Source organism: Halyomorpha halys, unplaced genomic scaffold, assembly GCF_000696795.3.
Source record: "Halyomorpha halys isolate HHAL.00 unplaced genomic scaffold, Hhal_1.1 Scaffold199.1, whole genome shotgun sequence".
Taxonomy (NCBI): domain Eukaryota; kingdom Metazoa; phylum Arthropoda; class Insecta; order Hemiptera; family Pentatomidae; genus Halyomorpha; species Halyomorpha halys.
Genome location: NW_027112578.1, coordinates 824,665 through 838,528, shown reverse-complemented (window position 1 = coordinate 838,528; position 13,864 = coordinate 824,665). Strand labels below are relative to the sequence as shown.

At 30.8% G+C, this 13,864-nt stretch overlaps 1 protein-coding gene across 1 annotated transcript; it reads right to left on the bottom strand.

Annotated features, from left to right (window-relative positions):
- Positions 1–255: 255 nt before the first annotated feature.
- Positions 256–13,002, bottom strand: LOC106679380 (uncharacterized). Its single transcript, XM_014418502.3, has 6 exons — positions 12,571–13,002; positions 10,621–10,793; positions 9,144–9,241; positions 5,858–6,119; positions 3,070–3,270; positions 256–740 (listed from the first exon to the last, which is right to left on the bottom strand). The coding sequence occupies exons 1-6, from the start codon at positions 12,773–12,775 to the stop codon at positions 426–428; spliced, it is 1,254 nt and encodes a 417-aa protein (XP_014273988.3). The 5' UTR covers positions 12,776–13,002; the 3' UTR covers positions 256–425.
- Positions 13,003–13,864: the final 862 nt, after the last annotated feature.

Here is a 13,864-nt window from a genome sequence, read left to right as displayed (position 1 = left end):
GTTAAATGTTGAAAGATGAAAAGAGAGAGGAAGAGATCATGAAAATTGGTTGGCTGTGGTGGAGGAGGCTCGGTTTCATGTAGGACCGCAGTGTCATAATAATAATAAAAACTAAACAAAATATTATTAATCTTAAATATAAGAAGATGGTCAGGGTTGCGGTAAAAAAAAAAAGAACAAATAGTTTTAAACTATTTGTTCTTTTTTTGACCAGAGAAGGAAAGAAAGCAATGAAATAAGAGAGAACTAGCAAACTTCAAACACATTTCTCAGTAATATTTATGGATTCAGTATTTATTGTATGTTTTTTTCATAAATTTAATAGTATCTGGAATCCTAGATTTTAGACTGTAATGTTATATTATAATTTTATAAACAAAAATACTATCAACATGGAAACAATGGGAATGGGATATTGTATTAAGTTAATAACAATCAATAATATTAGTTTTACAATACTGAGATTGATTTGATAACAGCAAGTCATCTAAAAGTGAAATAATTCCATCTGAGGTTGTAGTGATCCATTTAACTTTCTCCTGCTCCGATTTAATTACATCATACTTCAATAATTCAGTAACAAATTTATGAACTCCAAGCTTCATCCTCACTTTTAGATTGGTTGTCATGGGTTTACAATAATCATCTTTCAATAAACCAGCTAGAAGATTCAGATCACCTTCAGATATGATACTCTCAATTACTTCATCATTGGTTAACTTCATTTTCTTGTATTCATACTAATAAAAAAAAAAAACTGATATAAATGGGATACAAAGAATTTCCTATTAATATTACTAACATAAAATTAAAGATTGGCAATAAATATGCTTTCTGTAATGTGTGAAATAATTCCTTAATTCCTTAATTAAGTCAAGTGATGGATACTTGACTGCTGATGGTAGTTTCAAATAATTACATTTTGCTGGAGATAAATAATGTGAAACAAAAAGAACAAATTGTTTTAGTTGTGACATCCAATGTTTGTAGGCAATCTTAAGAACTTCCACAAAGATAACTGACAAAAAAATCTTGAATTCTACAATTCATGAGGCGTTTAGGGTCTAAGCCAGGATCAAGCATTAGCACCAGGTTTTTCTCCTAACACAATGATGGATCAGGTACCCATTCGATTTTTCAAATTGGACTGGTAATTTCGAACAACAAAGGTACAGCTTTATGTAATAGTATGAATTAAATGTTATCTTGCATTCATCTCTCGTTACATCAGTTTTCATAACTGTACATGGGTAAAGTCTTACCAATATAATCAATATAATATAATCATATTGTCTGAAACATTGGCATAAAATTAAAGTTAAAGTTTTAGTTCAATTAAAGTTTAACTTCATTGGCATTAACAATAACAGTATATATTACTGATTTAATATATTGATTGTCCGGGAGTTATTTTTATTATTATTAACACAAAACTTCAATGATCCACTTTTTCTGAACTTTTTATTTTAAAAAACTTCCAATGTTTCGGCCCTTAGGCCTTTTTCAAGGAACAACCTATAAAAATTGTTTTCATATTATCATTCTTTTACCTCCTCACACAATACTAATTATACGTATCATGTGAGGAGGTAAAATAATGATAATAAGAAAACAATTTTTATAGGTTGTCTACTTGAAAAAGGCCTAAGGGCCAAAACATTGGAAGTTTTTTTAAAATAAAAAGGTTTGAGAAAAAGTGGATCATCGAAGTTTGTGTTAATAATAGTAACTGTATACTTATCCATCTCTTCTTTGACCACACCTCCCCAACCAACTTGATGAATTAAATATAATCAACATCCCTCATTATAAAGATAATTTTATTATGAACAGAATGATGGATAGTTGCAATGTTAAAGAAATTTAGATTGCCATTCGGAATTAAACAAAAGTTAGCACTAAACTATTGAGTTGTAAAATAATTTTGTAGCGTTTCTTACTGATGATTTCAATAAAAACTTCAGATTCTTATAAATATTTTTAATCAATTACATATGACCCATTTTGATCTATTACGTGTTGCCATCTTTCAGGTAATTTTTTAATTCCATCCTTCCAGAACGTCTCAGATTTTTGCGCAATGAACTCCTCTGTGTGTGTTTTGCAGTCCTTGAGCGAATTAAAGTGTTCTCTGTTAGGAGAATTTTGAAGAGCCCGAAATAAATTAAAAACTGTTGGGGCAAGGTCAGATGGGTGAGAGAGGGATCATAACCATACAGTTTTATGTATGGAGTAATTATACTACAATAATTTCTGCCGGGTCAGTAAAAACATGTGAGGATGGGCATTATCGTGATGGAAAACTGTAACTTTGAGATTAGCCAATGCTGGACGCTTTTGCTCAACCACAGCCTTTAATTGTTCAAACTGGGCACAGTATACTGGAGAATTAAAGGAGCTCAAAATAAAGGACACCTTTCCAATCCCACCAAATGCACAGCATAACCTTTTTTGAATGTAATATTCTGCTTTTGGAGTCGTTAACGGCGGGTCATTTTGTTTTCCCCAGGACTTTTTCCTCACAATATTATTGTACAAGACCCACTTTTCATCCCCAGTTATCAACCTCTTCAAAAATGGATCGTTACCATTGCGTTTCAGGAGGGAATCACTAATGGATATGCAGTCCAATAAATTCTTTTCCGTCAAATTGTGAGGAACCTATCCCGCAACTCCAAATGATTTAAGACACTTGTATGAGATATGTTAAGCGATATCCTGTTGCACAGAGTGACGACTGTTTGTGACCAATGCTTAAATTTCATCGTCAACATCAACAGTTGAAGGACGACGCGAGCGCTTTGCGCCTTCCAAGTCAAAATTTCTGGTTCTGAACCAGGCAAACCACTTACAGATGGTGCTTTCTCCTAAGGCATCATCGCCATACACACTGCAAATTTTGATAACCATCTGTACAGCGGATTTTCCTTTTCGGAAATACAAAATCATTAAATGACCCTAGTGTACAGAGAGTGGGCTGTCGATAAAGGTAAAGCTGTGAATAAAATAAATTAGGTGACAAAAATATTTACTTTGAATGGCCTGTTCTTATAAACAGTAAAAACTTACCGGATGGTGATTTTCAATCTCTTCATTCAGTTCCAATTTGTTAGGATCAGAATATTCTGGGGATATAGTTTCAATCTCAGTATCTTGTAAATATATACTGATATTGAATTTCTCTATCAATTTAAACATTTTTGTAACCAACTTTCCTGCTTCTTTAGTTACCTCTATATCACAGTCATTTTGAATAACTTCCCACAAAACCTAAAAATAATAATAAATTTATTTTATATAGATGATTAAATGTATAGTGAATCAAGGAGATGGTCTGGGTTGCAATAAAAAATAGTATTTATTACATAGCTATTAAAAGCCAACATTTCAACCCACAGAGCAGGTCTATAACAAGACTAAAAGAAAAAGATACAGAGTAGATGGAGATAGAGTGGAAAAATAAAAGTTAAACATATACAAAGCTTAAATAAAGGTGCGATTATAGAAATACATATATAAGAAGAACTGACTAGAATATAGTAGACTTAAACTTGCACTAAAAATAAAAAGAAATTAAGTATTCATCAGAGTTGATTAGTTTCAGCATTTAAACTACATGCTATGTATTGAGAATACTGGGATGAGAAGAAATTAGGTTTAATTAAACATAGTTTGAATATTATTAATAGCAGTTAGCAGCTCATAAATATGCAGGTAAAGAGCTTTTGCGATAACATCAAGCTATCAGAACAGCCAAGGTAGGCTGATTCCCATCAAACACCATATGCTAGACAGTACCTGACTAATCCTAGGTACTTTTAACACTGATCCATAATGTAACAGAGATCAAAGGAATGAATGCTGCCTCAATTTTTCCATATTCAAGTTCTGATCTATACCCCAACATACGACTAGCCAATGAAATAGCTGGAAAGAAAATAGAGGTAAGGAAATAATTCCATCAAAGAGAAAATTAAAAGCGTTGTTCCTGGTGAGAGATGCTGATAAAGGAACAGGATTGTGGAGGGAACAACAGCAGGGTAGCCAACGAAGAGAAGACATCTGAGCCAACCAAGTCAACCAGAGGCCACCACTATTAGGATTTAACCCAGCCTGCATTCATACCAGATAATTTTAAATGGCAAGACAAATTAAATAATAGTAAAGCCCAGTATTATAAATTTGAATTCCGTTTATAAATTAATACTAATACATAATCAATATCTTTTGTTCATGAGTTCTCTTTCATAAATATATCTCTTTTGTGAAAAAAATTAAATAATATGATTTTATAAAATTAAATCCTAATATGATTTTTTGGTTTAAATACCCTGCACGTCACCTAATTAGCATAGCTGAGTAAATTGAAGAACATAACACCTTTGGAAAAGAAATTTGATGCTTAATTATACCCGGTTATACCTAGCATGTCATAGGAAGGGGGTTCGTGGTGTCTAGTTTTTTATTTATAGATATAGATAGAAAATAGATTTTTAAGAGCAGTAGTTTGGTTCCCATAAGGAACCAAATACACAATTAGATGATGTTTCTGGAACACCCATTCACCTTAAACAGCACATAATAAGGAATAAAATATATAAACTAAAAGAGGAAGTAGTTTTTATTATACCAAATCTTGAATTTTAAGGCAGAAAACTATGATTTGCAGAAAGCATTGATTTTCTGATACCATTTAGTACAATGCTTGTTCCTTTTTAATTTCATAAGGAAAACTAGAAGTTTGGACTTAGAGGTTAAATAGGTTTCCATTGATTATGTTGGTGTAAGTGAAACAGAACCAATGGCCCACTTGGCAGACTTACTCGCCCACCATCAACAGTACCAGGTATACCCAGAGTAACCAATTTAATTGGAGGATTGTTCATCAGGGATAGTAAGGAACAAAGCCTTTCAAATAAATGAGAAATTTCACTTCAGGTAAATCTGAATCCATTATAAATTAGCCCGTTACAAAGTTTTTTTTTCAATACTAAATATTTCTTTAATTGAAAAAATTAATTAGTATTGAATAACAAAAGTATTTTTTTTAATATTTAAGATATTAAGAAAATACTAGTTTATTTAAAATTAAATAAAATCTAATATTTTATGTATCATGATTATTTTAATTATGTTATCAGCCATTAAATTCACTTCTTTTTTTTTTAAGGTCTTAGAAAACTGTTACTGAAGTGTGATTTATTCATAAGCTCCATGATTGTGAACTATGTTTTCTCTTATGAAACATATTAAGATAAAATCACACAAAATAAAATCTAAAATTCACTGGCTCAGTAGAGTAAATAGGAATCATCTGGAAAACATGGGATAGTCATTTTCCATAGATAAGTAAATGAATCTGTGTGACTATTTCAGAACTTGAAAAAAGATAACCTAAACTATAACTAAAAAATAGAATGCAGCTTTTCAAAAACCCAACTACTACTTACATGTAGGGACGTGACGGCCGTGTGGGTTGGGGCGCAAGTCCCAGTGTGCTCGATTCGGAACGTTGTGGGTTCGATTCCCACCCAGGGGAGTTAAACATTCATTTTTCGGCAGTCCCAAAGAATGAATCTGGACACTCCAACCTTGGTTAGTATGCGGCGGCAACCTAGGTAGCCGCCAGGGGTTGGAAAAAAGGACCATAAGGCCCACTTGCCAGACTTGTTCCCCCCACCAAATACCAGTATCAGTATTACTTACATGTCCTAGATACACATTCTATCAATAAAGAGGCTTGTTAGATGGTGGTGATACTGTTCTGATATGGAAAGTTAAATAATATACTTTAGTTGTTAGTCTAATATGCTAATAATCTAATTATTTCCAAAATACAAAATATAAAATACATTACATGTAAACAGCCATATTCATTCAATTTCTGAAAGACCTTAACAATTCTTAATGACATCTCTGTAGGCGTTAGTTTAATAATTTTTCTCTTTTCCCGTGAAAAAATATGATCAGGAAACTCCCCATCAACCATTCCTTGCTCAGTTAGAAGTTTTTCTAAAATGCTATCCCAGAAAAGTATACAGGCCTTCTTTACTTCCCAATATAGATCACTTATAGTCACATGACTAAGCAAATCAAGCATTTTATTTAAACTCTCAGGGCTAGAAAAAAATAAATATATAAAAGTTATTGAAATATATTTCATTAAAAATATATTAATATGGGTATATATATTAAACAGATCAACAAACAAAAACTTGATTTGATAATTTGTATACTTCTTGGTTAACTAAAATTGAAAATTAACTCTGTCTTCATATATAGTGCCAGGTTTGGAGCACAAAAATCTTTCATAGAACCTATGGTACTCAACCAATCAAGTTTAATTTTTTGGGTAGCAAAAGGATGTCAAAATATACTAAACAGCACAAATCGAACTCGGCTAGGTAAAAAACTTTGAAGATCAGTGACTTACGATGGACAGACGACTGACCTGGAAATTACATGCAACAACTTTGAAAAAAAAGTTTGAATCGCTGACTTTCTTTACTTTGATGGCTACTACACCATAGATTATAACACCATACAAAAATAAATTATAACTTCCAAACAAACTTAAAATATATAACATGTGTGTGAGATTATCCTCTTAACAGAGGTGTGAGACTCCAGCAAAAAATCCCACCTTCAGACCTATTAAAGCCACCTCAAATCGACTAAGTATTTTTAAAGAAAAAAAAAAAAAAAGCTGGCTCAGATATAAACATTTATTTGGTGAGGCCAACAATGGAAAACATAAACTAATGAATATAAGTGAAATAAAAAGTCTTTAGACAAAAATAAATTAGCAAAATGAGCTATAAAATGAAAGAAACAAATTTACAAAATCAATAGATGTATATAAAATAAATGACAGTTCAAAGTTGATCGATCCGATAGGTCATAGAAAGATAGTTTGTTGTAAAGATGTGCAGATCACTGCTCCGAAGCTATAAAGACCGCTGTTACTCTCAAACTGGTCAAATATTGATGGATCTAGATCTGAACTGGCTCTTTAATGTATTCCTTATTGTTACAGTGGGTAGGGGTTCAAAATGAACCTTTACTAGCCCAGCCATGTAAGGTAATAAAAAAGAAGGAAAAAAAAAATTATTTTGTCGAATTTTGTTACCGCTTTATTTTGACATAAAGACATAAAATAAAATAAAAAAATTAACTTCTGAAAATACAAATAAAATTAATTTGTATAATTGAAGAGATGAGACGCCTGCCGAGGAAAGACGAGTATCAGGGTTGGTCAACCTGCTGGCAACTACTGACCAGGTAGTGAGATAAGGGGCTACTGACCCGGCCTAAGCTTACGTAAAACTGGTATTATTAATACTTTTGTAGCCAAAACAAAACATGGTAATACGCAATCCTTACAACCATAACAGATAAATTATTAAGCATATGTTGGCCGCAACATTCAGTCCGCCTAAAATTTTAAATTAGCATTGACGGGGGTTAAGAGAACGAGCTTGGTGACTGGTCGTTGGTATTCTACAGTTTGAGTCTTCACTGTTACCACTCTTACGATGCCATCTTGCCTAGGATGTGTGGCGATGATTCTTGCGAGAGGTCAAGTCTCAAGAAATGTACCCGGCTCCTTTAAGATCACAAGGTCACCAACATTAAGATTTGTTATGGGTGTTTGCCATTTCTTCCGTTGCAAAAGTTGCAAAAGGTTTAAATACTCTGTTCTCCATCTTTCCAAAAGTGTTGTTAGATTTGCTTCACTACCTGCCATCACTTTAATAGGTTAACGTTCTCATCCATGACCACGTCTTCTGGCGTTGCGAGGAGTGATCTCCCAATCAAGAAGTGTCCTGGAGTTAAACACTCGATGCTGTCGGGATCATTAGTCAAGGGAGTAAGAGGTCGAGAGTTGAGAATGAGAAGAGAGGCAAAGATAAACTTTACATAATGCAGCCTTCCGTCGAAGGGACTCGCGAATGCTGAAAGGACCTCCGAAGTCTATCCCAACATGATGGAAGACTTGACCGTCTTCTGAGCGATGAGCAGAAAGATTACCCATGAGAGGAGCTTGAGGGGACCGCTCGATCTTATAACATTTTAAGCACTGAAATACTCTCGTACGGATCACCTTTTGTGCCGACACAATCCAATATTTGCTCTGAAGAAAGGCCTGGAGTGCAGTTGGTCCCATTTGCATGTTAGCCAAATGATAATGATCAACAAGAATTTTGACTAATTAGCAACAACTGGTTTTCAAATGTAGATCTTGGCCATAAGGTGACGCCTTAGCAATGGTCTAACAATACTTAGCGATTGTTTACACTTAATTGTAATAGAAATTGTACAAATTTTATACAAATAAACAAAAATTCTAATGAAAATAAATATAATTAAATTAACTACTAATACTAAATAAATAGATCTTACAATCAAAGTTCCCCTAATGCATCACTCACAGTCCCTTTTACATCACAAACAAATCACTATACAAGGACTGTTAAAAGCCAAAAGCAAAAGTTTGGTTTCTTTTTAATTTTGTTAACTATAAATTATTTGTCATTGTGTATAAATACATCGTTATTATGTAGCATCTATATACATTAACAATACCAAGTGCAGTAGGATTAGGATCTTCTGCCAGTATTATGAAGCATTGGAATTGTCTAGTGCTCTCACTGTCTATTTTTTAGCTCGGTATCTGGTACTTTCACCAGCTGACTTTATTCACACTTTATTTATTATATTATTGACACTTTATTCAGATTTTTGGGGTACCGTTTCAGTAGTGATCCTCACCCACCCCATTTCTACCAGACCATCATGATTTGGATGATGGCAGATATCTCGGTTATATAATAGCGATTTCAGAGACATCTACTTTGTTTGAAATGCACATATCAAAAACCCAATAACCTGCTGTCAGTGACTTTTTTATTTGATCAAATTACGGAATCTTTCTTTTTGGTTTCTAATCATTATAACAGTAAAGAGTTAAATATTAATAAATTTATAAATATTTCGAATTTCATAATTTTCTCCAAAAAACCGGTTTTAAAAACCAACAAACCCTAGTCAGCAGGCAACCCATAAGTTATTAGTTTTAAAAATATCATTAAACAGACATCACAAAAATAAAACATCAATAGCAATAAAATTAGATTAAATACCTCAATTCATGGTGATTATACAAATTATTTGTAAGAATGATGGACTCATAGCGTACTATACCTTCTGGATCCTGGATCAGAATACTATGCATCATATCCTAAAAATAGGAAAAAAAAAAAAGAAAAAAGAAAATTGAAAAACAATTGTTATTATAGTTTAAGTAAATGGTTAGAACAGATAAGTAATATCTCCTGATTTTGATTCCCAAAAAAGAAATTAAAATCAGGAATGGAACACACAAGTAAATAATTTAATGTTCATTAGTAAATCATAGATGTTTATAAGGAATACTTATTGAATTGTAATGGACATTTCTCGATTTACTAAATTCTGTTCATGTTTCTAATTGGCAGAAGCCAACTATGTAACAGCAAGCATGATATTATATAATATTTAGAAATAAATTTATAACTCTAATCTATTGTTTTCTGCTTATTTTTAAATTTTACAGATCTAATAAGTTGTTAAGAGAAAAAATCCAACTAAGTAAATTTCATGGTATTGACTAAATCATACCTATGAAAGCAAATCGACCACAAAAACTCTTTAATAAGTGTGAAATCATTGTATGTAAACACTTTGTATATTTGTTCTCCAAAAAAGCTAGACAGAAAAAAAAATGTATGCAAAATTTATTTCCAAAATAAAATCAGAGTTTGATAGAAAAAAAGGGTAAAAAAGATAAATTTATTTAAGTGAAACTTTATTGGTACTAAAACTAATTTAATGTTGTTTTGATGTTGTTCCTTGAAAATGTTCCCAAGAAATGAGACTGAAAAACCAAAAATTTTAAATAAAAAATTACTAAAAAGATGCTGCAAATTATTACCCAATGGTTTATTATTTAAATTAATTATTTATTATATCTATAAATAGAAAAAAAGGTTTACAAAGTATGGTGTATTTCAGTGCACGATTCTAGGGATACTATCAACAAATATAATGTAATCATAAGTTTTTTATAAAGAAGTGTTTTAGCCTCCAAAAGAACAAATATTGAGTGCTCAAGAATAGAGTTAAATGTTTTAATTGTAAAGTGTAAACTTTGGTTGAAGAATATAATATATATATTTGCTGTGTATAATAGTAAGGAGAATGAAAATATGCCTTAGTTTGTAGTAATTTGTTCCATTTTATATTGGTTATTATTTAATCTCATTTTCTGAAATTTAGGAATTGACATTTGTGTGTTGTTTGAAATTTGTTATTGCTTTTACGGAAAAAAAAATTCCTCCAATGGTAGAGGAATTGAACACGCGTCTCCAAGCTGTATGTTACTTAATTATTACTATCATTTAAAGAATAATAACAGATAACTTCAACAGCAATAAAAACTATTGATACTTATTTTATTATTTTCAAATTAATAGTATACAAAATACAAATCAATTTGACTATTAGGTATCTTATAGTATATACTAGTTCAGTAAATTCAAACTGAATGAAATTAATTAACACAATCAACATTATACATACCAAAAGAGACTTTTCTTTTAATACAGAATTCCAAACTGACTCTATCTGTATCATCCAATAAAGACAAGACAATGCAGAAGCTCTTACGTATGGTTCACAATCATTTTTCATAATAGAAATGAGGATATTTGGTAAATCATTTTCAAGCAGAAGAGGTTGAAATGCAGGCATTTCTGTAATTAATAAAAATTATAAATTTAAATAATTAAGTTCATTATATATGTAATGTTCATTATTGAAATCCTTATAAACACAAAATATAAACAAATTTCTTTCCTTTAGCTAAATCTGATACTCCTTGTCATCTGACCTCTGGATGTTCATAGAATAGTAATAATTAACGTAAAATTTATTTACATTATTTGGAACATTAGCCAACTTTTAATACTATTACGTAAAAAAAGATTTACTTTAATATCTAATCAAATATATTAGTAAGAAGAACTGAAGCCCAGACTGCTGCGACATTCTTTTATAAATTTTTAATAAATATAAAATTAATTTGTTGTCACACTACCTCTATTTACTTATTATTATTTTTTATCTTTTTATTTTATTTTATTTTTCTCTCTTTTCTTCTCTCTTCCCTTTTTCAAATTAACTTTTGTCATTTGTATGACTATACTCCCTCATAATCAACTTTTAAAAAATATACATAATATAAGTTATATCAACCATGTAAGGCCCACCAGGCCGATCTGGTATAAAAATAAAAATATTAGTAAGATGTAAAAGAGGCTCTTATTCAACCAATAAATTTTCATAAATGTATTACTAACACATTAAGGTGCATATTGAAATAAAATAGAGATAATAAAAAAAATAATTACTTTATTTAACTGGACTATTGAGCAAAAATCACTGTAAAAAAACAATAAATGGATTGTAGGTAATATTTTCCTTTATGCTTTAATACATGAATACCCTTTGCACAAAATGCTATTTACAAATATAGCAAATTACAAATTATTATAATTTTTTTTTTTTTTATGATTTCTCATATTTGACGAACTATTATAGGGCAACCTTAGATTCATGTTTAGCACTCCGAAGAACATTACAAAAGCCACTTAAAACCATTATACCAGTTTACTTGGTGTTCAAACAACCATTTGACTGTACTTAATCAAGTAATGTCAAAGAAATCCCAGTTCGTTTTATACCTGGCAAGTGCATAAACACTACTTTTTTGGTGGAAGAGGATTAGTAAAAGCCATCAAATATTCTTCACTATCATTGTTACCGTTAAGACATAGAATCTGTTTATGGCTATCACATTTGAAAGAATTGTAATTGATACCAAAGCACATAAAACTTGCTTTTGTTAATTTTTTATTTTACTTTGAATTGGATATATTCCTACAATAGTACCGTAGACAAGGGTTAATTTCTCTACTGAGTCATTCTACATACAGTCCCAAAACCATTAGAGCTGTTACAAAGTAATCCTATTCTCAGTAAAATCTACAAAGTATGTCAAATACAAAACATAAAAAAACTTGTTTTTGAGAGATATGCCACTAATAAAGCAAAACAGTGATATGTTATTGGAATTTAAAAAATCATATAAATTACCAACATGCAGATACCAGGTTTATAGTATCCTACTGGCAATGATAAAGAAGTGGTATCCGTGACAAGACTTTTACATTAATGTCAAGTGTACTGCTGTGCATAATGATGGGAAACAGTATGAATATAGAATAGCAGTGGAGACTTAATACCACTTTAATGCGTGTGTGTCTTGTGATTATACCTTCAAGCAGAATGTTGGACTAAAAATTAGTGAAAGAAAAATAATGGTAGAAAATATAATCAGAGAAATAGTTTAGAAAAATTATAAACAAAAATAACTATAACTAAAAACCCCTACAATCACCATTATCAGAAAGGAAAAAAAGGACTGTTGAACAATATGTAAAAAATAATATTTGAAACAGGCATACTTACTTCGTTCTGCTAACGTACATATTGTCTGAAGTAGTTCAAGAGCAGAGTCTCTCACCTCCCAATGAACACTATGTAATAATTTATAAATTTGACTGCCCAATCTATGTATACTATATCCATTAATTGTATCCATGACAAGAGCTAGACTCATTGGTAAATAGCCAATTAGTACAACTTTGGTGACTTTCAGGGCATCAATGTACATCTATAGAAACAATAATAGGTTTTGTAGTTTTAAATTTTTTTTTTTAATCATTTATTCTGGCCTTCCAGGAGAGTCAATTTTTCTTTCTAATATTCAATCTATACCTCCCAGGGGTCTTCTTCAGATAGAGAACCAGAAACAAAATATAGGTTTTTACCTACATTTCTCTAGTAATAGGAATTGCCAAAGCAAAATAACCTCTACCTTAGATAGAAGAATACAATTCAAGGTTCTATACTCTCCCACAATCAATCAACAAAACAAGAGCCATTGTTGTAGATGAACCTGGATAGTAGATTGATTGAGAAAAACTTAAAAATTATTAAGTGATCAAACAATACCAAAAAGAAAATAGGAAGTTGCTCACAAACTAAGTTAAGAAAATCCAGACCACTAAAATGATCAGAAACACTGGTAATAAAGTGTTGCAACTACATCTGTGATTGCACAGTTACTGGAATAACTTCCATTATTAGCAAAAGGTATATGAGAGTTAAGATTTTGTAGTTCCTGAAGAAACTTCCAGCAAGACATGGTGAAATATTAGAAAAAAATTTAACAAAAAAAAATAATGAAAATATTTTACAAAGGTAATTTAGTAGCTTTAAGGTGGGAAGGATATAACAGGTGTACCAAGCAAGTATCATGTACCATTTGTAATTTTATATACAATAAAAGTATAAGAGGATATCTTAATATTGAAAAAATGATAATGGAAACAGATAGGCACACTTACAGGCTTCTAATATTTGGAACAAATACTTTCAAACTAGAGAGAAATACTTTATTCAAAAAAGCAGAGCTGCCCAACTGCATTGGGTTGGGAACACACAACATACTAAGACTAGTTGGACAATTGCTTATTATTCTTGTATTACAGAGATATAGAAATTAAATATTAAAATACATAATAGTAGTACATGATTTTTTTCTTATTGTTTTAGTTCTTTATTTTTTTTTCTATATTTTTATTTTGTCATCTTTTTTTTATAAATTATTGATTTTTTTCTTCTATTATTAACCTACATATCTGAATCTAGTTCTCTCTTAGTATAATGAATAGGAAAAATTCTAAATATATAAAAATCC